Source organism: Ziziphus jujuba, chromosome 9 (genome assembly GCF_031755915.1).
Source record: "Ziziphus jujuba cultivar Dongzao chromosome 9, ASM3175591v1".
NCBI classification, from domain to species: Eukaryota; Viridiplantae; Streptophyta; class Magnoliopsida; order Rosales; family Rhamnaceae; genus Ziziphus; species Ziziphus jujuba.
This window is the reverse complement of record NC_083387.1, coordinates 2,836,785-2,861,166: the sequence shown is the minus strand read 5'-3', so window position 1 is coordinate 2,861,166 and position 24,382 is coordinate 2,836,785. Positions and strand designations below refer to the sequence as shown.

At 32.0% G+C, this 24,382-nt stretch overlaps 4 protein-coding genes across 7 annotated transcripts; 2 read left to right on the top strand and 2 right to left on the bottom strand.

Moving 5' to 3' along the window:
• Nucleotides 1–1,653: 1,653 nt before the first annotated feature.
• LOC107426025 (uncharacterized) lies at nucleotides 1,654–4,724 on the bottom strand. Of its 2 annotated transcripts, none has more exons than XM_048480551.2 (7): nucleotides 4,454–4,724; nucleotides 4,067–4,137; nucleotides 3,486–3,594; nucleotides 3,197–3,279; nucleotides 2,766–2,924; nucleotides 2,322–2,423; nucleotides 1,654–2,119 (listed from the first exon to the last, which is right to left on the bottom strand). In XM_048480551.2, the coding sequence occupies exons 1-7, from the start codon at nucleotides 4,524–4,526 to the stop codon at nucleotides 1,967–1,969; spliced, it is 750 nt and encodes a 249-aa protein (XP_048336508.2). In that variant the 5' UTR covers nucleotides 4,527–4,724; the 3' UTR covers nucleotides 1,654–1,966. The 2 variants fall into 2 exon arrangements, with proteins under 2 accessions (XP_048336508.2, XP_048336509.2); XM_048480552.2 differs by having other exon boundaries at nucleotides 3,486–3,613; nucleotides 4,454–4,492.
• A 179-nt stretch (nucleotides 4,725–4,903) lies between these two features.
• Nucleotides 4,904–7,752, top strand: LOC107426023 (bHLH transcription factor RHL1). Of its 2 annotated transcripts, none has more exons than XM_016036107.4 (8): nucleotides 4,904–5,150; nucleotides 5,556–5,972; nucleotides 6,132–6,206; nucleotides 6,366–6,524; nucleotides 6,725–6,790; nucleotides 7,084–7,149; nucleotides 7,270–7,329; nucleotides 7,487–7,752. In XM_016036107.4, the coding sequence occupies exons 2-8, from the start codon at nucleotides 5,589–5,591 to the stop codon at nucleotides 7,643–7,645; spliced, it is 969 nt and encodes a 322-aa protein (XP_015891593.3). In that variant the 5' UTR covers nucleotides 4,904–5,150; nucleotides 5,556–5,588; the 3' UTR covers nucleotides 7,646–7,752. The 2 variants fall into 2 exon arrangements, with proteins under 2 accessions (XP_015891593.3, XP_024933181.3); XM_025077413.3 differs by having other exon boundaries at nucleotides 4,904–5,159.
• A 190-nt stretch (nucleotides 7,753–7,942) lies between these two features.
• Nucleotides 7,943–12,852, bottom strand: LOC107426024 (uncharacterized). Its single transcript, XM_016036108.4, has 9 exons — nucleotides 12,358–12,852; nucleotides 11,439–11,500; nucleotides 11,273–11,327; nucleotides 10,911–11,009; nucleotides 10,634–10,720; nucleotides 9,733–9,849; nucleotides 9,434–9,526; nucleotides 8,957–8,987; nucleotides 7,943–8,337 (listed from the first exon to the last, which is right to left on the bottom strand). The coding sequence occupies exons 1-9, from the start codon at nucleotides 12,457–12,459 to the stop codon at nucleotides 8,153–8,155; spliced, it is 831 nt and encodes a 276-aa protein (XP_015891594.3). The 5' UTR covers nucleotides 12,460–12,852; the 3' UTR covers nucleotides 7,943–8,152.
• An 8,642-nt stretch (nucleotides 12,853–21,494) lies between these two features.
• Nucleotides 21,495–23,452, top strand: LOC112492801 (adenylate isopentenyltransferase 3, chloroplastic). 2 transcript variants are annotated; one of them, XM_048481272.2, is made up of 2 exons: nucleotides 21,495–21,653; nucleotides 21,834–23,451. In XM_048481272.2, exon 2 carries the CDS (start codon nucleotides 21,864–21,866, stop codon nucleotides 22,824–22,826), a length of 963 nt encoding a protein of 320 aa, XP_048337229.1. In that variant the 5' UTR covers nucleotides 21,495–21,653; nucleotides 21,834–21,863; the 3' UTR covers nucleotides 22,827–23,451. The 2 variants fall into 2 exon arrangements, with proteins under 2 accessions (XP_048337229.1, XP_048337230.1); XM_048481273.2 differs by having other exon boundaries at nucleotides 21,499–21,653; nucleotides 21,837–23,452.
• The last annotated feature ends 930 nt before the right edge of the window (nucleotides 23,453–24,382 follow it).

Genomic DNA, 24,382 nt, shown 5'->3' with positions numbered 1-24,382 from the left:
ATATTTTGTATAAGAATGATTTATTAGAATCTCATAATTACAAATTAATAGTTAATTATATAAAAATGAAAAATATAAAATAATAACATCAAAATACAATATCATGTAAAATTAATATTGATAGTATTTAAATTAATAATATTAACCAAATAAAAATAAAAAAAATGATAAATTATATTATACTAAATATTAAAGATAACTACATTTAAAACAAAAACCTTATATTAATATATTAATAATTACATAAAAAATTATTAAAGAAATACATATTTTTAATAATTATTTTTTACATTTCACATCTTAAAATAAAAACGAAAAAGAAACCAATAATTTTTAACCATCTAAAAATTTTAAAAGTATTGAATTGATATTTATGAAATAGAATATAATTGTAATAATTGTTTTATCCTAACTAATAAACAATTTACCAAATATATACTTTTTTTTTTACATATTTTTATTATTAATAATTTATTTATAATTATCAATGTTTATTATAAATTAAATTGATTAAGAAAAATATAATATTTATCCAATATTTTTACAATTTTTATAATCAAATTGATAATTGATTGATTAAATAAGCTAATTTTAAAATTTCAACAAAAATTTTTATTTTTTTAAATAAATTTAGATCAATGTTTATCATTTTTATGAATTTTATCAATGTTCAATATTTTTTTTATATTTATATGAAAATTTTTATATTTTAAATTTTGATATTTCTACCAATATCAAAATTTTAAACCTTAATCAGTACCATCAACAGAATCTTTAGACTAATACCATCAATATCAAATTTTGAAATGAGCACTATAAACAGGATCGTTGAACCAAGGGACTTTTAGGAATAATTGTAACCCGACCATTTTAAAATGAAAGAACAACGCAATTTCATGTTTGGTGTATACTAATAAATCACGTCTTTAAAGATCGAAAATGGTGACTAAATAAATAAATTTTAGGAGTAGAATAATACGTCATATATGAGAAAAACAATTAGAAGAGAAAGTCAGTTCCGCCAGCTTTAGACAAAGGAACTTTTTGGAATAATTGTAACCCGACCTTTTTAAAATGAAAGCACAATGCAATTTCTTGCTTGGAGTATACAAATAAATCACGTCTTAAAGTTTGAAAATGTTGACTAAATAAATAAATTTAGGAGTGGGAATAATATGACTCATATATGAACCATACGACCCAAAAATAATAATGTATAATATGTTTCGGCTGTGAACGATTTGATCACAATTTTTCTTTTTGCCCCTTCACTTGGTACGCAAGAAAAAAGAAAACGAGACGCCAATTTTTTTTTTTTTTGGCTTAGCAACGTGAAGCCAATTTATGTACATAATTTGTAGAACAATACAATTTCTAATTTCCTTTTTTTTTTTCTTTTTTTTTCTTTTTTGGTTTTTGTTTATATTTAAGTACTGAGTCAACCAACATGCCAACTCGTAAAGAAAAGTAATTTTTTGTGCATGACAGGTTAGTTTGACATTCGTACGGAAAATCAAGTGCCAGGTTCACTTGGCAAAGGAAATAGGAAAACTAGCATCCATTATGAATAAAAAAAACTCCTACTAAAATATCGGTTTTAGAATGCAATACCATCCAATTTAAGCAGATTTTCGACCAATCAAAAGCTATAAATATTCCCAGGCTAGAAACTAATTTATTAATAAATTAAAAGGAATAAGAAATTCTAACAAGTACCCATTCTTGTTTCCAAACAATGTTTAATTTAAACTTGCACAACAATTGTGGAACCCAAATTCACAATCAACATCCTTTGTTGACTGAGGAACTCATAGATATTTACACTAGCTTTTCAATGGTTTTGCAACTGATAACCATGGCAAGTGGAACTGATTATTTTACAGAAGGTTTACCTAATATTTAAAACATTCCCTACTTGGTTCTACATAATAAACATGAATGAGAGGCTCTTGCTTTCCAATGGAATTTACCAAATTCCTTCCTTCGACATCTTCAGAAAATGAGACAGAGTGATATTGGGGATCTTAACACAGCCCCTTTTCTTCCTTTTTATCCTTGTCACCTTCAAAGATTCTATACCCTCCGACTGTGTAACAGTCACAGAGACCAAATCGTAGAACTGTTCACAACCAAAATACATAGATGTGTATTAGATACTCCCAAGTGTACACTGGACTCATCAAGTAAAAGTAATCTTTCATTTTGCAAACAGTAATTCTATTATACCCTCTTGATCAGTTATAATCAATCCATGGTGAGCATGCAGCATGAAATGGAGATTAAAAAATCAAAGTGGAAATATAAGAAATGAGAAAATTTACCTCACAAACACCATGCAGCAACAATCTATGGAAAGGGTCTTGAACCCGTAGCACTAGTACATCCATATCTCCTGTCTCAGTGATGAAAGTCCGTATGCACTCCTTGATAAAGACAATACAAATTAGATTATCAACAAAAATGTTTATTTTGGATAATTAGGTAACAATAAGAAATAAAGGAAATGCCACTTAAAGCAGCACAATCCATATATTGGTTTAGATGAGAAAAAGGATAGGACCAACCTAGCCCGACATTGTCATACTTGGTCACTATTATCAGGAAAAATTGTTAATAGAATATAAAATTTCTCGTTGCAGGTAAAACCCAAATAAGAAGAGTGTTTATGACATCTGTCTTTCTTTTGTCAAAATCAAGAGTTTCAAACGCACCCCTATGAAAAATCAACAAGTAAAAGAGATGTGGTTTTCGTTAAACAGGCACACCTCATAGCCCTCAATAAGTTCAGAAAGAAAGCTGCGCCTAAGTGCCTCTCTTGTTCGAGAATCAATTCTACGCCATGCATTCAAGACCTCCATCTTGTCAGAATCAACACGACCTTTCCTCTTCACAGATGAGCCCTTCAGGGCATCAATAATATTAGCCTGCCATGATGAAATAAAGACTAAACCTGAGACAAGTGATTCAAACTTCTAAAACAATTCGTCCAATATAAATGAGCACACATACACACGCCATTTAAGTGTTCGTGTAAATGGAGTCCTACTGGACAAAGAATGCAGAATTTCTCAACAGCTAATCAAATCTGAGTAAATAGTTTTAGTTACACCTTCATATAACATGTCAAGTTATCAAAATGATGGGGGTTAACAAAAAGTTTCCACCATGCTCTGATGAATAACACCAGGAAAAGTACCTCTCTGTCCATGTCTATGTTCCTAAATTTGTCCCACTCTCCCACATTAGTCATGCTAAATGCTGAAGGTGGTACATCATCACCTGTAAAATTAGAAATAGATAATTAATTACCATCCAAAAAGCAATCAAAACACCATGAGCAAGGATAATAACAGAAAAATGATGAGTGGTTCCAGCGACAATCATCCAACAGTTTGTAAGACATGGAAAGTCAGGAAGATACGTAAGCTGTAAACATAAAAACATTGGGATCACGTACATAAAGTTTCTTTAAAATACATGATTACCCCAAGGTGGTGGTGCAAACAGGCCTCTAATTTCCTCTCCATTCAGACGAGGAACAAGTTCCATTAAAAGACGATCATTTAACCATCTTCGAGACCTTCGATTGCTAACCTGATAAGAGAATGCATACCTTTAAGAGAGGATGGAAACAAATCAATTTCACAACTTTCTGAGGAAGAAATAAAGAATTCTCAGTTAAAAAAAAGGGAAAAAAAAAACAAGTTAATACGAATAGAAAGCACTAAAATGATCCCTAAGCACCACATAATGTACACAGAGTTGTCAGGTGCAAATGCAACCACTTGGTGAATTCTAGTTAGAAATTACTTCCTTGGTTTTGCTAAATTCAGCAAATTTATATTCCAAGTTTTAGAAAAGAAACCAAAATGAAGAAGAGATAGTCTCAATGGATTAGCAAAAACTAAGAAGCATTTGTAACCCTAATTCATATTTAATTGTTACTTTTATTATTATTTTTCAGATTCATTTTATACTTATTGTTACTTTTTTTTTTTTCCTTCTTTTTTTTGTTTTTTTTTATTTTTATATATATATATATATATAAAGAGAATCAGAAAAATACCTTTCCAGTCAAGTTCTCAAGTAGCTCTATCTTCTTCTCAATTGACATTTCACGGTGCTTTGCACCTTCTCCTGTCCATAAACACCAATTAGAGAAACTCCCAAAACAAAAAAAGACGAGACTTTCTCTAAAATCTTTTATTGGGACACCAACTTCAAGCAAAACCAAGGAACGAATATCCAACCAAAATTTGAAAATGATTAGGAACGAATATATCCAAATTCTAATTATGCAGAATTCAATGTCAAGACAGAGGGAACCAAGCAAATCGAATAAAATCCAGTCAAGCTCGTAACTTTCACATACTATTTTCGTTACGATCAGCTAGAAATCCACCGCCTATATATGTATATAAACAGAGAAAGAGATTGAGAGAGATAGAGGTACCATTTCGTGGGTCATGTAAAGGAAAAGAGAGGAAAAAGTTATCTTCTCTGTGAAGAATTTCAGGGGTCGCCATGATTGGTTGGGTAAATAGCAGATCTGAGCCTTTTGGCTATGACTCTTCTTCTTATCTCTATCTGTGTTTCTCTGTGTGGTAATGGAGTTCGACGACCGAGAAACGAAAATAATGCCCAGTGTCTTGGTAAAGAAGGAGCCAACGCGACCTTAGAGGAAAACTCGATCAGCGAATATACTCGCTAGATGCTATTGATGATGGGTAAGAGCGAGAAATTGAAAGCAGCATGTAAGCTTCGAAAACCGATCAATCTGTAGGTTTTAATTATATATTGGGTTAGCTTGTCGGCCCAACCAAACACCATTGGGCTGGCTACATCATCTACTATTGTCTCATTTAATGGGCTAGCTCACAGGCCCAACCAAAGACTCTTGCCTATTGGGCCGTTAAAATGAAATTTTGTCCACAGGGTTATAATGGCCTTTTAAGAAAAAAACTTCCTCTGGAAACCAGCTCACTCCCTGTGTGGCCTGTACGTACGTCTATATCGGAAGCAAAAGCAGGCACATTTCACAGCTCAACCTCTCTCTCTCTATCTCTCTCTCTCTCTCTCTCTCTCTCTCGTTTTCACTTTCTCAGTCTGATAGAACCCTAAGCCACACCCATCCTCAACGCCATTCTTCTGTAAGCCTTGTAATTTTCAAGACAATGATTGTTATGATATATTTCTTTTTGAAGTTTATTTTTGAGTTGATTGAAAGTCATATTTTTGGTACCAAGGAAAAGAAAGATATGGAAAATCTTAGGTCTTATAAATGGTTAATCTTAATTTGCAGTTACTTTTGTTATAGTTTCCGATTATTGCTTCCATTTACTAATACGGTCATGAGTCAGTATTTTTAAAAAAGGCTTTTGTGGGTGACAGGTTCATCCTAGTGGGATTAGGATTAGCACTTTGAAAACTTAATAAATGTGTCGTGCAGATTAAGCTTAGACCAGTAAAATCCTACTAATAACTTCTATTTCTAAAAGATTGTTTCTATTTTAGGTTGTTGATGGAATTACATAATTTTTATTGTTTGTGACTAGTTAAAAGTTGAAGAAGTTTCAGCTCTGGTCACTATGGAAGGACAAAGCAACCAAGACAACTTCATGCATTTGATGTCGTTGAATCTTGGTGGGTTTAATGTTGCCAATGAAGTGCAAAATGTGCCTGGACATGATTCTAAGCATGTTCCAATGGCAGCTGGAAGTGGTTGGAACCGTACTGATGCTCTGAATATACCCTGGTGGATTCAAAACCCAGAAGCAGCTCACGATTATGTCAAATTTAATGCAGAAAGTTCATCATTTCTTTCAAGGGCTTCTTCTGAAAATGTGTTGGAGAGCCTTCATTTCCCAGTTGGTGGCACAAATGCTGTTCATGCGGTCGCTGTAAACGACAAACTGGAATTGAGCTGTGCTCCTAAATCTACTGATGCTTCCATTGACGTGGATGCTTTGAAGGTATTAGTCATGAAACAGCTTATAATGGTACTTTTGTGCTGTTTGTCACTTTGAGATGATAAGTTGAAGCTATGCAAGATTTCCTAGTAGTAATTTTCTCATAAATTTGTCATATCGCTTTTTACATGCTGACTAGTTTGAGTACTTTCCTTTGTTCAGACAAAATTTCTGAGGTCTCACGATGAAGAACTGGAAAACAAACCTACAATAAAAAAACATGAGATCCATACTGAGGTCAATTTTTAAGTTTCATTTTTTTTTTTTTTTTTTTGGTCTCCAAATTTGACTGAGAAATTTTCCTCAGGCAATCAATATTATTACATTTTTAACTTTTGACTTTCTTTCATTGTTTGAGAACTTTAACGTGATAACTTTGATTCTTAAAATATATAGAATCCTTCTTCTTGGACACAAAAATCAAATGTGGACAGCTATAATAATGTTTCTCAAGATGAACCAAGAGCAAGAGTTGCTGCATCTGGTTTCATGTCCCAACAACAACGTAATACCATATCAAAGGATTCAAAAGACAAAGCCACTTTAACTGATCGCGTAAGCAAAATGCCTTTGGCTGACTATTTAACGTGTTGTTTACACCAAAATTCAAGTGTGTCAATATTTAGTACATACTAGTTACTTTTGTCTTAGTCTCAAATTGTATCTTAACAGTTGGTATGGTTGGGGGATAATATCTGATAATTTCTTGGACTGATGTTTGTTATATTAACTAGCTCTGTTTTCTACTAATTCAGCATCGCAGGGTAAAAATTGCTGAAAGAGTCAACGCATTGCAAGAATTGCTTCCACATTCTGCAGAGGTAATCTACTTATGTGTTTTCTTAAATTGTTTCAATATATATTGTGGCATATGTTCAGAATACTTGCATTCCACTGCACAATCCTAATTCTTATTGTTAAAAATATAGAATTGGGAAACTTTGACATGCTGATTGGTCGGTTTGCTTTTGAAAATCACAGACAGAGGATCCATAGTTCTTATAGATGCAATGTTTCATGACACAGAAATTGTCTGGAGTTGGATAATGTTTAAACCTGTCGAAAGTATTATTAAGTATATAATTGCCGGTTGGTAATGGTTTGGATTTTGTAGGGTGGTCAAGCAGCTGTACTGGATGATGTCATTGACTACATCAAGTATTTGCAGCTTCAAATAAAGGTAGATTTTAGAAACAGTAATATTTATGTTCATTAAACAATGTTGAATTATTGATTAAAAAAAAAAAAAAAAACAATGTTGAATTAAAGCTGTCTATTCAAAGAAATCTCGTATTTGCAGGATTTAAGTAAAAGAAGATTGGGAGGTGAAGCAGCTACAGAGCCTATCATTTTCCTCGAGGTATAATATTAGTCATCCATGTCACGTTTGGGAAGTTCTTTCACTTTGCCAAATAAGTTCCGATATGCTTCCCTTTTCACTTTGTATTTATTTATTTATTTATTTTAATTCTGAAAAAAAAAAAAAAAAATTCTTTACCTGCCTTGTGGTTTTGCAGGGATATGGTCACTATGTTTGCAACCAACAGATGCTGAGCGAACCTCTTGAAGAGATGATGGGGAAATTGCTGGCGGAAAATCCATTAGCAGCAATTCAGCTGTTGGAGATGAAGGGTGTTCTTCTCATGCCCATGGATTTTGCTGAAGGATTGCACTGAGCTCCTCATCTGCATAACCACTATACTCCTTGTAGTTTGGTTAAACATCTGCCCATTAATGGTTTACCCTGGAAAATTACTTTGTTTGGCTCTAGATCTGGTAAAAGCTTACAATGTATAGAAAGATTAATGCTACGTCACAAATTTTACATTTTTGTCTGTGGTAAAGGATATGAATGAATCCTGACTTTGGTGGGCATTGAGCAATCATCGCTCAATAACCACCCATAGAGTCTGAATTTTGGAAGCACAAAATGGACTGAAAATTTGATTGTAAATAAATGTGGAAAGAGCAGCTAATGAATTACATGATTGATCAAAGTAGAAAGTGTGTATGTATATATACGTGCATAAAGAAGGAAAAAATGAATTCTTTCTCTATGTATTTTGGCCTCCTTCATTCTCTCTTAATTTTGACATTCCTAGGATTCGCATCTAATCAGTTAATGATGTAAAAGAAGTGAAAGAAAGAAGTGAAAGAAAGAATATACATTAAAAATGGAGTAATTATTTCTCATGATCATCTTTTAATGAATCGATACTGACTATGAGAGGCTTATGGAGATCTGAGGGTGAATCAGCAACGATGGGTAGCATCGAGGGGGAAATGATACTTTCTATTTCTGCATTTTCAGCAAGTGCTTTCTCCAAAGAATTCTTTGCCACTTTGGTTATGCAAACCATCAAAATCACTGTTGCACAAAATGAGAGAAGATCTTTTAATGGACAACACAAAAAGATAACGGTTAATATATCTGTTATCTATTAACAGGAAGGTCCGACTACTGGGTTCGCAACCTTGGATACATGTTTAAAGCCATTGGGATTGTGGCAGTTTTTACCCTCTCTCCTTTTGAATAGATTCCCGGTTTTGATTTAGCATTAATCTTACAACGTGTATATAATAAGAAAACTGGTTTGCCGAAGGACAAAAAAAAAATAAAAATAAAAATAAAAAAAAAATAAAAATTACTGGTTCCACAATTGAGGTAAGCATGGGATTTTTGTATTTGAAAGGAACAAATTCGCCAATACAAAACCTGACCTTCTACCTAAGAATATTTGGTAGAGAATAAAGTGAAGACAACTAAAAATCAAGGAAGACATGCTTAGGATACCCCCAACCTCACTTGAAAAAATGACAGTGCTATTGTTTGACAAACTATTGGTTTTATTTTGTTAAATATATGTCAACTATGCTAATATTAAGATCCAAGTCCCACGTGATTCTGCATACACAGTTAATGTCCAAAGTTCTACCAAATAAAAAAGTATCAAGATAAACAACAAAACAATTATCAAGAAACTCACCAGATATCCCAAAACCTAGAGCTATAAATACCTGCAACCAACCACAAACAGATATCAAGATCAAAACAACAAGATAGATAATGTTCAACATAATTGACAATTGACAGAGCACGATAAAGCGGTTTCCACTGGTGAGTCTCAAATCTCAGTCAACAATCATATTTATGGCTTCCATTGTCAAAACTGCAATCTAAAAGAGCTTCCACTGGAAAGTTTCAAAGAATAATTTTTATTCTTCCCTTCCCTTCATGATAAATGGGTACTCTAATTTCAGAATACAGCTAAGTTAATTTACTCAAAGCACAGAAAATGACAGCACAAGTAGGCGAACTTCTTCTATTCACTAATTGCAATACTTCAACGTAGTGGCTCTTTTTTAACTCTGAGTTATAATAATTATCCCAGACTAAGAAATACAATGAGATTCTTTACAGTTTAAAATTGACAAATATTAATAAAAGGTAGAATGGTACTTACCAAACGAGTTGTTGAAAGTTCATTCCATCCATGAGTAACATCAGAAAGATCCTTTAGGGTTGTTCCAACATATACCAGGCCAAATGTGATGGGCTACAATAAGAAACAGATGCAGACCTTATCACTAGATTACAAAGAGGACCATATATAACAGAATCTGTAACTGTAACAAAAAGGTGTTCCCAAAAATATTTAAAATTTTATAATTACAATAAATAAATTACCAACACTGATTTAGAATGAACTTAACTAATAATAAAAGAAAAAATGTTGAAAATCTAGTCATAAGGAGTAAGTACCATCATTCCAAACCAGGATGCTAGCATATACTCCCCTATGTGAACGGAAGTAACAGACAGGAGGTAATTCAACATGTTAAATGGAAGCAAAGGAACAAGCCGAAGCAACAGAACTATCTGTTAAATATACATCCAAAAAACAAAAAAAGCATTAGGGAAATTTACAGCAAAACATATGCACTAAAGGAAAATCAAATGAAAAATACATAAATAAATACTGAGTTTGGAATAGTCATTGTAAAAGAACCAGAGAGTACGAAACCCCAGAAGAAACTGTATGAAGTCAGATTTACATTCAGAAGGCTTATATATTGGTATTTATGCACTCCCAGCAAAAAACTGTATGAAGCCAGATTTATATTCAGAAGGCTTATATATTGGTATTTATGCACTTCCAGCAAAAGCCTTTAAAAGTTACCATTGTGTATTTTCAACTAGCCAAAGCCTTTAAAAGTAACAATTGTGTATTTTCAACTAGATTTCTGATTTGTCAATTAAAACTTCAGAAACCAAAAGGTAGATTCAAGATTTAAAGAATCCCCCAATTTAACCTGTGTAAGAAACCTTAACCAAGAAGTAAGAAGACTCGGCAAATCAAAAGGTAAGATTAGATATGATAATAAAAAAAAATTCAAGAAATAAGAACTGCGTAGTTTTTTTTTTTTTTTCCCAGTCAGCTGATATCAAGTCAACCTCCAAATTCAGTCATTAACTTGAATTTAACTTCCCAATACAGCCCTCATCGACAACCAAAAGTCATCTATTAACAAAAAGTAACCACAGCATGACCATGACCAGGACTATGTTGGTCAGATTGTCATTATGACTGCATGGTGTATTTTTCAATAACACAAAAATATCAAATCTAAATGAGGTTAGAAAATTGACAAATAACTTATGCCTTAAAACCAGATCTGTCAGTTGCAATAGCAACAGCTTGAAACTTTGGATAGTTCTTTAGCTTGGAGATGACATACGATCTTCCAATCTGCATAAGATTTAAAGGGGAACAATATATCATAAATGTTAATAAATAAACAGGACCAACTGCTCCAGAACGAACAGGAACTAGATATTAACAACAGCACTTGTAATATCAGGTCTCTGGCTTATAAGAACTGCACAAGTCCCAGAAAACATAGACAAGAACTACATAGTCACTGTTTTCAGTGACTTACCGTTCTACCAAGAATGAATGCAGCTGTAGCACCTATTGTTGCACCAATAGAGTCAGCAATGAATCCCACAGGCAACCCAAAAAGATAACCTCCACCAAGCTGGAAACAAAAAACAAGAAGCATAAAAATAACATAACAGTTAAAGAACAAGATAAAACTTGCAGAGAAAAGGGATAACTTGAAATTCATAGGGGACTACAAATATCTCTTTGACAGAACACAAAATCTTTTAAAAATATTTCATGTTCCCATTTTGCTGGAAAAATTAGACCCCTGCAACATTTCCACAATGAATAGATCCCTATGAGATAATGGAAACAAGACTAATCTTAAAGAATTTAAAATAATGATTGATAGCCTACTGTAAGTACTGAAGCCGGAACTGCCAAAACTGTAAGAGGAATATATGCAATTGCCCTGCAGTTTCAGGAGAACAAGTAAGAATACAATGACAAGGAGAGGGCTACTATTGCTAATGTAAACTAATTTAGAAACTTAGTAGAATTCAGGCCAGAACCAGTGACTCACAATACAAGTGGACCCCAAGGTCCAAGATCTTCCTTAACCCATATCAAGAAATCCTTTAATAACTGCATAAGAAAGATAAATTTAAAGAATTGAATTTTCAGTAGAGATATACATTAAACAAGCAAAAGATACAACATGACAAAAGCCAAAATATATATATATATATATATACACACACTGAACAACAAGGCATCTTCCAAATTGATGTACCATTGTTTTCAACTATCCTAGAACTAACTCAAGCTTTATTTGTAGAAGACTAAGAAATTTACTTAGGATGGAATAAGTATTTTATCTTGTATATTCCCGAGTTTCACTGAATTAATAGTTAATCAACTTGATACTATTACACGAATATGTAAATCAGGTGAGAGCGAAGTGAATATAAGGTCAATCCTCCTTTTTGTCTTTTAATGAAAACAATATCACTCACTCAGTAGCGCGTCTCAAAATGTTACTTGGCATGGGAAAGATGTTTAAGTAAAAAGAACCAAACGAGGAACGCATTCTAGCTATATTTCATTTGCTCCGTTATTCGTTATTGCACATTAAAAGTCTAAAAGTGAGCATTCCATTGACATGCAATTTACTTCGTCTTATCCTTGAATATGATTTTACACTCGTCAGAAACATTTTTAATCAGCGTCAACTAAAACTGCAATTTGAAAAAAAAAAAAAAAAAAAAATGCTCAAAGCATGATCACAAATCATATTTAGCATAAAACACAAGTATTGAATAAAGCAAACATCTGAATTTAAACCACAATAAAACCCGCATTGCAATAAATATCAGAAAAATTCAAAAAAAAAAAAATCGAATAACTAAAGTCGCATTGGAAAATATGCTTGTGCAAATCAACATACACGGATTAGATATAAATAAAGAGTGGGAGGGAAAGCAAGGGAAATGGTAAGGTACCTTTTCAACGGGAAGAGAAATGAAGGCGGTGGCAATGGCGGCGATTAGTAGCAAAAGGAGGGAAAATCTAAAGGCGGAAGACCAAGTGAGCTTGACGGCCATGACCGACGACAAAAATCGGCGACGCCAAGGTCTAAAATAAGCGTTGTCGTGGTGATCGTCGTCGTAGTAGCCGATCTCACCTGGTCTCAATGACGACCGTGCCCTCAATCCCTCTAAGTTTGCCAGATTTGGCTCTGCTCTTTCACACCCCCAAACCCCTTTTTTTTTTTTTTTTTTTTAGTAAATTAAATCCAATTCCAACTGGGTTCGCTCCGATTCTCCCTTTTTCTAAAAGTTAGTTAGATTTGTTCATCCGTTTCAACGTTGTCCGTCGTCGGCCATTTTACTCTTTTTCAACTCCCGCTTTGACTCTTTTGCGGGTCCCATTCCCTCCCCCAAATAGTTCGTTTCTGTGGGACCGGTCTAACTAATTAGCGTTTGGCTATTTGCCGCCGGTGCCACAACAGAATAGTAGTAGCATACGATTCTTTCTGGAATGAGAAATCTATATTTGAGCCCATGGATGGTAAGTACATGCTTACTACCCAACCCCAACTTTGGGCCCAACATTTTTGTTGGACTTGCCTTTAATTTGGGTTGACAGTTTGTACAACTAACAGCGGCCCAAACCAAAATACCATAAATAAAAATAAAAATACCTTTGAAATTTCCAACAATTCAGCGCTGAAAAACTATCAAACGGAAAATTAATAATACTAGAAAGGTATCAAAATGTTTTTTTCACCCAAGAAAAATATCGACATGTTTATTATATATATACATGTCATTAATTATTTGATTGATTTATTTTTAATTACACTTTCATTTATCTATAATTTGGTTATATTAGTATTGTAATAAATAAAAAAAGTTATATTAGTATTGCAATCAAGTACACTTGCTAAATGTTGATGACCTTTTTCATACTTTTAACATTATTGAACATAAAATAGGTAAAAACTAGATCATGTTTAGTTGTATTTTCTATTTTTAATTTTCAAAACATTATTTTAAAAATAAAAATAGAAAAATATTTTTATTTGTTTTGTGAAAATAAAAAGTATTTGATCAGTGGTATTTGAAAATGATTTTTAAACTAAAAAATATAAAACATAAAATATCATTTTAATATTTTTTTAATTTATTTTTTAATACTGTTTTTGAAAATTGATGACTAAACATGTTTATTTTTGTTCTGGAAATAGTTTTCTACTTTGTAGAAAAAACAACTGTTTTAAAACCAATTGGTCAAATAGGCTCAGAAAAGTTTTGCTTAATCTAAGAAGGCTAACCATATGGAATCATAAAATTCCATTGATAATTAGAAAAAAAAAGGATTTCCTTGTTAAAGATGCCCAAACCAAAAGAACAAGAAATTTGTCAAATATGATGGCTTGGTTGCTATATCGTTTAATTTCTATGTCATCACGTTCACACTTAGGGAGGTCGTGGATTCAAAAAGAAAAAAAAAATGGTTAATCAGTGAAAAGAAACACCAAAAAAATTTTAAAAAATTAGAACATTTTGAAAAAGAAAAGAAAAAAGAAAAAAAGAAAAGACACTCTTTAGAAGAATAAATCTTCTTATCTAGCTGTGATAAATCCTTGCAATGGATGTCTCCTTAAAAGAGTGGTGTTTATTTGAATGGTGAAGTTGCATGCCGGAGATGAGCAATATATTTCATATAGAAAATATACATATATATATTTATATAAACATTAAAAAAAAGAAGAAGAAAAACAAGACAATAATTTGCATTTGAAATTGGAACAGAATAAAATCCCAAAGCTTTTCTTACTTTATACAAAAGGGAGAGCAAATCATAGGTCAGATCTGAGACCCACAAGCTTATTTATTTATTTATTTATTTATTTTGCTTTTTAACAAACAGAAGCTCAAAGTTAGTGCATGAAAGAATATAAAAGTCTCAATCTACAAAGAGCGAATTCCATGTGGCTTCACCAACATTGAGCTGAACTTTTTTTATTTTATTAATATTTTAAAAATTGACAATAAAAGTAAATAAAAAAAAAGTGTTAATTTCAGGCACTTCAACATCAATTCGATTAATTGAATCCCCAAAGGCATCAAATACCGAGCTAGATCTCTAGCATTCCCAATTTGAACCTCCTCAAAGCCAGTCAGTGACAGAGAGAGTGTTTTCCAGAACTTTATACGTGGGCCAAACTCATACCAAATGCCAAATTGCAGTACTGTTTATTTATTTATTTATTATTATTATTCTTTTTTTTTTTTGGTTTTAATGCCCATATTCAGGACTAGGCTAGGGCTAACGTGGTCCTAGTCACTAAAACCTATCGCTGACCAGCAACTCAAAATAAAAATGTTATATTCACCTTCAAAGTGGGTAATATTGAATTCCATTAATTCATAAATTTATTGTCAAAAATTTAAAAAAAAAAAAAAGAAAAGAAAAGAAAAAAGAGAATTTACAGAACATAACGGTCTTATCACCCTTTTCCTGTCACACGTACGAAAAATAGATCATGAGCTAGGGATACATTTCATTTGACATTCAAACGCCCCCTATACCCCAATAATGGTACCTTGAAAACCTCATACATATCCCTTTATTTCATTTTATTTTACTTTCCTGACTGGCTTTTGCATTAGCTTCTCTTCTTTGGATAATCATTGATTCAAATAATTGAAATGATGGGATGGTTACTCAATTATGTGGAGCTGAAATGGGGAATTTTGGTCCATTGAAATGATTGAAACGTTACCTATTATGTTTGAGTTCTAAGTTTGGAGTCCTAGAATCCCGGCCGCGTGATTTTGTACATTGTATGCTATAAGTGCTAAACATAGCTAAAGAGTACATTATTCTAACATTCTCTCACCAAATGACCTGATGGCTTTTTTTTTTATTTGGTAAATGAAATGACCTGATGGTTGGATGTTATTGCTGAGGGAAGAAAAATATATACTAAACTAGTCAACATTCAGTACGTAAGTGATTCTTTTGCCAAAGCGGAAAGCTAGCAATTCTTGAAAAAAAATCTATTAAACTTTGATCCACCACCAAACGCTTTCTTTTCCGTCCCTTCAGGGCACCATATTTCTTACCGAAGATCTGTGATGCTTGGATTGGATTCAGTCAAAAATCGTAATCGTGGCACCCATCAAAGGGGTGAGGGATATCCGCCTATTTTCAATTCGGATATGGCCACTTTAACGAAAATGTATATATGGGACTTTTTTTTTTTTTGGGGAGCAGATTGTTTATTTTATGGGATATTTGTCTTGTTTCACTTTTGTAAAATTATATGTTTACGTTTGGGTGATGTTAGATAAAGAGTAATATGCTGCAGGACATCAAAAAGCTAATCAGATAGTTTAGCAAATAATGGGATAGAGATGAGGTTGTATTGGTTGACAAATATATATGACTTGGGTTTGGATATGTGAATTTTTAAAAGATAAATATAATTAAGGGGATGTATTAAATTTAGAGTTTGAAAGATTTTAAAAGTATTTAAAAGTTTTGAAGTATTCGATTTAAATTTTAAAGAAGTCTATACAAATCCAATGGTGTTCAATTTAGATTTAATGGATTTTATAAAAGTCTATTAAAATCCAGATATATTCAATTAGAACTTTGTAAAATTATTTTCAAATCTAATGATATTTAAAAAGTTATTAATTTTAAAAAAACTTTAAAAATAATAAATTTTAATGAATTTGAAAAGATTTTAACAGTGAAATTGTGAATAAAATTATCAATATGAAATACAATCTTAATCCTAAAGATTTCGTTGGATTCTTATAAACTTTTTATGAAATCTATGAAATTCCATTACAATTTATTAAATCCTTTAAAATCTATAACTCATTTTAAATCCATTAAACTATAGATTGAATACAAACCTATAAGTATCCAAACAAATTAGATAATACTATATTATTTTGTCATATTATTTGGTATATTGTTTGTTTAATTTTTTGGTGCCTTTTGCTTTATTCTTAATCAAAGATCTCTTTTTTTTTTCTTTTTTCTTTTTTTCAGTTATTGCTTTTAGTAAAACTTACCTACGAACGCCAGATGTTAGGTTTATTGTTAGTTACTTCAACCTATTAGTTGATTTAAATCAAGAGCCTTACATATACATATGGATGAGTGGGAATGTTGTCATTAGATTTACTATTTTAATTTTTTGGCTCAACAACTTCACTTTTCATTTATATCCAAATGTATATTAATTGTAGAATCCAGAAACACCCTAATCCGTCAATAACAAAATGTATATAGAGTGAGAATTTCCAGTTAACGATTTTTATTTTATGTTTTTTCCTCAATACGTACGTACAAAAGTTACCAATATAAAAAAAGTAATAAAAAATAAATAAAAATAGCATATTTAGTATATTACTATTGGAAAATAATATTTTTTGAAGTTTGATCTTGCATTTTATTAGATAAATATAAATGGAAACCCCAGGAAAAAAAAGCACCAAAAAAAAAACAAAAAAAAGAAGAAGGTATTATATCAATATGCATGATCTCACTTTTATGTAATCAATGATTAATCACTGAATCTATCTACTGTAATTTGTATGTGATATATTAATTAGGATCTTCATCTTCTGGCATAATATTCATCGTAAGAGCCAAAAAGACAATTATAAAGGAGGAATACACACAATTTGAGGTCCTAACAAATGATTGCCTTGTTGAATTTTTTTTATTATTTATTTTTGGATAAAGATTGCCTTGTTGAATTACCAAAGCTTATATACTTAAAAAAGTTAAAACAAAAGAGGGGGGGGGGGGGGGGGGGGGGGGGGGGGGGGGGGGGGGGTTTGGGTGGAAGAAGAAAAAAGCGAAAAAAAAAAAAAAAAAAAAAGAAAAGTATCATCACCACTAGTACTGCTGCCCAGCACCAGTTGAAATTTGGATCCCTAATGTGTCCGTTTGTAACTGGTGCATGCCGTAAGTGGCTGTGCTTGGCACCACTTAACTTAAGCAGAGATCAAAGATCATAACAAAAATAATTGCATGACTGTATTTAAAATATGTTTAAGGTTGCCATGGTGAGCTTCTATTTGTCGCAGCTAACAAATTCCGTACTAATAGCGAATAGAAGCTTGCTACGTCAACTTTGGTTTGTTGCTGAAGTTCTGGTGATAGAATTGTTTGTAAGTAATATGATTTTTGGAAAATCAATCAGTTGATTTTGTCAAAACCCAAGTTGCAAAATGGAATCCGATATGAAATGCGCCATTTTACAGTTGACTCCAATTCGGGTAACGATCAGTTGTCGCTGTACGAATCCTGAGCTTCTGAGCACGAAATATATATATATATATATATATACACGCATTTATAACTGGAATAACATTTTTCGTAAGTGGTATTGTCCTCACACTTGACCAAAGGACAGAAAGCGTACCAATTTGACTGCCGCTTCTTCTTATCCTCTCATTATTTGAACTTCCTAGTTAATCCTTCTCATCCATATATAGACTCATCAAGTAATTAACCAAATACATTGTTCGCAAAAGATTAGTTATATATACATATATAATTTTTTTTACAAAAGTGGTATGGTAGCTTATTGAACGGTGGACAACCAATATCTAAAGGTAGGCAAATAGTTATTAAAAAACTTTTCCCCATCATGCTTATCCTTAAAATTTGATATTTGATGGTTGACTTTGCCCATCACAAAAAACTTTATGTATGCGTGTGTACATATAATATAACGCTTAAAGACAAAATAATTGTGCAGACAAAAAAGGCCAAAAAAAAAAAAAAAACACAATTAACAAAAAGAAACTAAACAAAAAGCCATATTCTCGTTCAATTTGTTCTACGCTCTCCTCTATCCAATGCACAAATACCAAAGAACTAATCCAAGAACCTTTTTGCCCCCATCCCTTTTCTTAGCCTTCCATGATGAAGAACAATCCAGAATTAAAATAATAATAATAAAATTAGAAAATTAAAAATAAAACTACTAACATAAGATTACATAAAAGCTGACCCATATAGATATTCACCTTTTCGAAAAGTAATTCCACTCTTTTCCTTAATTTGGCTTTGACCGTACCCAAAAACTACAACAGGAAAAAAAAGAACCAAAAAAAAAAAAAAAAAGGAAGAAGAAGAAGAACAAATGAAGAGTGTCTCACTTGTCCCATTTGGTATCCATCGCTAACAAATGCACCAACGTGCCACTTCACTTTGATATCATGCACTTGCGCATTGAATTGCTTTGCTCCAAGTTTTTAAACAACCACAAAAACTAAAAATAAAGCCAATAAAAACTTGCTCCCTTCTGCGTATATTAACTATTTCAAACCTCTTCTGGTTGCGACGTTCGACATTCCAAGAATTTATCAGCTCTGGTACGCTCACTCGCTCACTCGCTCGCTCACTGCTCTCTCTCTCTCTCTCTCTCTCTCTCTCTCTCTCACGCACTTTCTTTAATTTCCATATTTTTTTTTAATTTTTTTACTCTTCGTTCCGATATCACATGCATTTATTTATCTCTATCATTTTTCTTCTCCTTCTTTCTTTCTTCTTCTTTTTTTTTTTTTTTTTTTTTTGGTTCATTTCCAGAATTCAGTATATATACATATATAGTCAAAGATGCAATACGCTTGTAATCGAGTCATGCCATCGCTGCTGGTTCTCTTCTTTGGATAATAATAATAAAATAAAATAAAATAAAATAAAGGAGAACAAATCAAGTGTCGCTCACTTGTCCCATTTGGTATCAATCGCTAATAAATACACCAAGGTGCTATTATGGAATTGCGCATTGAATTGCTTTGCTTCAACTTTTTAAACACCCACAAAAACTAAAAAATAAAGCCAACAAAAACTTGCTCTCCTTCTGCAGATATTAACTATTTCAAACCTCTTCTTGATGCCGCGTCCAGCATACCAAGAATAAGCGCTCTGGTACGTTTACTCGCTCAATTACGGGTCTCTCTCACTTTCTTTAATTTCCATATTTTTTTTTTATTTTTTTATTTTTTTACTCTTCGTTCCGATTTCACATGCATTTATTTATCTCTAACATTTTTCTTCTACTTCTTTCTTTTTTTTTTTTTTTGGGGGTTCATTTCCAGAATTCAGTATATATACGTATATAGTCAAAGATGCAATACGCTTGTAATCGAGTCATGCCATCGCTGCTGGTTCTCTTCTTTGGATAATCATTGATTCAAATAATTTAAATGATGGGATGGTTATGCAATTATGTGGATCTGAAATGGGAAAGTCTGATCCATTGAAATGATTGAAACGTTAGTATGAGTTCTAAGTTTGGAGTCGATCGCCGCGTGATTTGTACATTGTATGCTATCCCACCATCTGGTCATTTCATCTACCACCAAATAAATAAATAAATAAAAGAATAAATGATGTACCACTCTGTGTTTAGTGGTGGATTTTTCACTCTCGGTTAATATTGGAGTTTTTTATTTAGAACTTTTCAAGAGATTTAGAATTGCTTTATCTGAGTATGCATAATTTTGAAATTTTTTTGAATTTTTGAAGCTAACTATTTAAAAAAAAAAAAACTCAATATTATAAGAATAATTATTATTATATTTGAATCATTGTTAATCTGCTCTAAAATGATATGGGATTAAATATCAGATAATCTATTACACATCCACATATATTAATCATGACAAATGAAATGTGGCTTACCTATCCCATTTGGTGTCCATCGCTTAATTTATTTATTTATTTTATTTTTGTATAGATTGTTGTTTGATTCAAAATATTATAAAAATTAGTAAAATATTATATATATATATATACACAACTAACTAAATGAAAAAAAAAATCATTAAGTAAATAAAAATCTTGAAAAATAATTTATATTATATTTTTATATACATATATATATATTATAATCAAATGAATAAATATTATTTTTTAGGAATATAAGATGCTTTGTTGGCAAAAAGCGTCCTCGGTTCCTAGTAAAATATAAATTTTTTTTTTCCTTTAACCAATATAGGACGCCTTTTTTTGGCAATAAGCATCGTCCAACTTAATAAAATTGTATAATTTTATTTTTGAAAGAAAAAAACATTATAGGACGCTTTTGGTGAGAAAAATGTCGTCTAACCTAATAGAAAATAATTTTTCTATTATTTTAAATTTATTTTGAGTTAAAACCATTACTAATTCAATTTTTAAATTAAATTATAAAAATTCAATAAATCAATTTATTAACTATTTGACTACGCATCTAGCTATAAAGCTTCCTCCACGATGCAGTTGAACAAACAACGTCTAAGGCGTCGTGTGTTTAGGCTTTGGACGATATTATGTGTATATAAGCGTCATTTATGATATGGGATAAGCGACGCTATATAAACACCATTTGTTATATTATCTAGATGCTTTTTATTTTTATTTTTAATGCATTGTCTATTATTTACATAACACACAATGCTTTATTTTTACATTGTTGGTTGGTTTTGAAAGACATTTTTTATGTGTAGTATAGTCTATTCACTGTCTTTAATTTACCATTTTTGCATAGTGAATATAAGCAAATAATTATCGAAAAACTTTTCCCCTACATGCTTATCCTTCAAATTTGATATTTAATGGTTGACTTTGCCCATCACAAAACACTATGTGTATATATATAACATAACTCTTAAAGACAAAATAGTTGTGTACAAAAAAATAAATAAATAAATAAATAAAACACAATTAACAAAAAGCAATATTCTCGTTCAATTTGTTATACTCTTTCCCCAATGCACAGACACCAAAGGACTAATCAAAGAACCTTTTTGCCCTTATTCCTTTTCTTAGCCTTCCATGATGATGGACAGCCCATAATTTGAAAACCAAAAGGAAAAAAGAGGCACTAAAATAAGAGTACATAAAAGCTAAAGCTAACCCGTAAAGATATTCACCTTTTGAAAATAGAATAAGTAATTCCACTATTTTTCTAAGTTTGGCTTCGACCGTACAAAAAACCACAAAAAAAAATAAATAATAAAATAAAATAAAATAAAATAAAGGAGAACAAATCAAGTGTCTCTCACTTGTCCCATTTGGTATCCATCGCTAATAAATACACCAAGGTGCTATTATGCAATTGCGCATTGAATTGCTTTGCTTCAACTTTTTAAACACCCACAAAAACTGAAAAATAAAGCCAACAAAAACTTGCTCTCCTTCTGCAGATATTAACTATTTCAAACCTCTTCTTGATGCCGCGTCCAGCATACCAAGAATAAGCGCTCTGGTACGTTTACTCGCTCAATTAGGGCTCTCTCTCACTTTCTTTAATTTCCATATTTTATTTTATTTTTATTTTTTTACTCTTCGTTCCGATTTCACATGCATTTATTTATCTCTAACATTTTTCTTCTACTTCTTTCTTTCTTTTTTTTTTTTTTTTTTTTTTGGGGGGGTTCATTTCCAGAAGTCAGTATATATACATATATAGTTAAAGATGCAAATCCTTAGTAATCATATCATGCAGCCATCGCGGCTTGTTACAGGTTTCAAACCTCGTGTTCATCATCACCAGAAAGACAAGGTAGTGTTCGTACTAGGTGCTACCGGAACCGGGAAGTCCCGGCTTTCCATTGACCTGGCAAACCGTTTTTTCCCAGCTGAAATCATAAACTCTGATAAAATTCAAGCATATCAAGGCCTTGACATTGTCACAAACAAGATCACAAAAGAAGAGCAACGTGGTGTCCCACACCATTTACTCGGGATTGCGGATCCCAATGCAAATTTTACGGTAACGGATTTCTGTGAGATGACATTGGTCGCAGTTGAATCAATCTCACGCCATAATAGCCTCCCAATCATCGCTGGCGGCTCTAATTCCTACATGGAACGTTTGATCGAAGATAACAACTACAATTTCAAATCCAAGTACGATTGCTGTTTCCTCTGGGTCGATGTTTCTATGCCCGTTCTCCATTCCTTCCTACATTCTCGGGTCGACGAGATGATCCGAAATGGGATGGTCGATGAGGTCAGGAGCTTCTTCGATCCCAACGCCGACTATTCCACAGGTATTAGGAAAGCGATTGGTGTTCAGGAATTCGACGACTTGCTTCGAAATGAACCCTTTTTGGATGACAATTCTAAGGCTCGTTTGCTCCAACAAGCTATTGACGAAATCAAGGCCAACAACTGTACGTTAGCAAGACGGCAATTGGAGAAAATCCGACGGCTTAGAATGATAAAGGGGTGGAATCTACTCCGTTTAGATGCTACGGATGTGTTCCGAAAGCGAGGGAAAGATGCCAATCAGGCATGGGAAAAGCTTGTGGTGAACCCTAGTGAGGCCATTGTTCGTCGATTCCTTTACGGTCTTAAGGCCACCGATGTGCCTTCCAGTATCCCGGCCATTCCTGCTCCGACACGTGGACCAGCTGTGGCAGCTGCGTCTCTTTGAATTATTTTCACACCACTTTACTTGGGAATTTTATTTTCACTATGATGGGAAAGAAGCCAATCGGCATGGGAAATGCTCGTGGTCGACCCTAGTTCGTCAATTCGTTTTCGGTCTTAAAGGCCCCTGATGTCCGAGCCATTGCTGTGCCGACACGTGTCTCACTGAATTATTTTCACCACCTTATTTAGGAATTTTATTTGTCCATTAAATTTATTTATTAAATAATATATTAAAGATCGAAAATTTTATGGTGAGGACGGTTCGCATGAGAATCACAGTGTTAGTAACAGTTTTTTATAGTATTAACGATCGATTTCTTAGAAAATCATCACCAATACTATGAAAAACCATCACCAATACTATGGTCCGTATAAGGACCGTCCGCATCATAGATGGACTGTATTAAAGATATTATTAAATGATAAATTTATATTAGTTAATATAAAAAATAAATTTTTAGTCAAATAAATAAATTAAAAAATAATTAAATAACATTATATTATTTATAAATAAATTTGATGGACAGTAGATAAATGTAGTGTAATTATTTTTGTAAGATTTGCCGTTTGGCAGGGGGATTTGCGGGAAAATTTTTGCTATCAGTTTTTGTGTAATAAAAAAAAAAAAAAAAAAACTCTCACCGATTTTCTAATTAGTAATTTATGTACTTTTTGTGTTCATTATTCTTTTATTATTATTTTTTGGATGTAGCATGAAAATTTTAAATATCTCGAGCCATCCAATCAAACAAATAATAAAATAAAGTGGATTCATTCTAAAAATGAAGATGTCTCTGGTCATTGTCAAAAGGACATGAAATGGATGTCAATTATAGGATGACAGCTAAAGACTATTATTTAAAAATAATATAAAAAAAAGCATTCAAAATAAATAAATAATTTAGATTTGCATCACACAAAATTGCAAGCGTGGAGATGGAATATGGAGTTTGTTTTTCTGTGTGAGATGGACATGTTACACGAGCATGCATGCATTTGTCAAAAGGAAAATATATTGTTGCATTTGTTTCTATATATAATTCCACAAAATAATAGGTGAGTGCTTTTCAAAAAACAGTAGTATGATATTTTCTATATTAGTGTTGAAAATAAACACAGAATATAGAGAAAAGTAACTTGGAAATTTAAGTAGTGTATAGATTTTTCCTTTTCTTTTTCTTTTTCTTATTATTATTTTTTTTTTGGAAGAATAAGTAGTGTGTAGATAAAGTAATCTTTTATTCTCAAGTAGATACTTGTGCAATCTAATCAAGCATAAAACAAGATATATGTTAAGAGTAAAAAATTTATCATGCATAAAGGTTTTCAAAGTCATTGGCTTATGTACTCAAACATAATAATAATAATAATTATTATTATTATTATTATTATAACAATATAGGAAAGTAATACGTTTTATTTTGTTAGGGCTATTAGAATGTCCTCGAAGGTCTTCTTTCTTTTTTTTTTTTTTTTTGGATGAAATGTCCTCGAAGGTCTTGATAGCATTGGCGGATGAGACAAATATTATATGGGTAATATACTTTACCGCTTGCC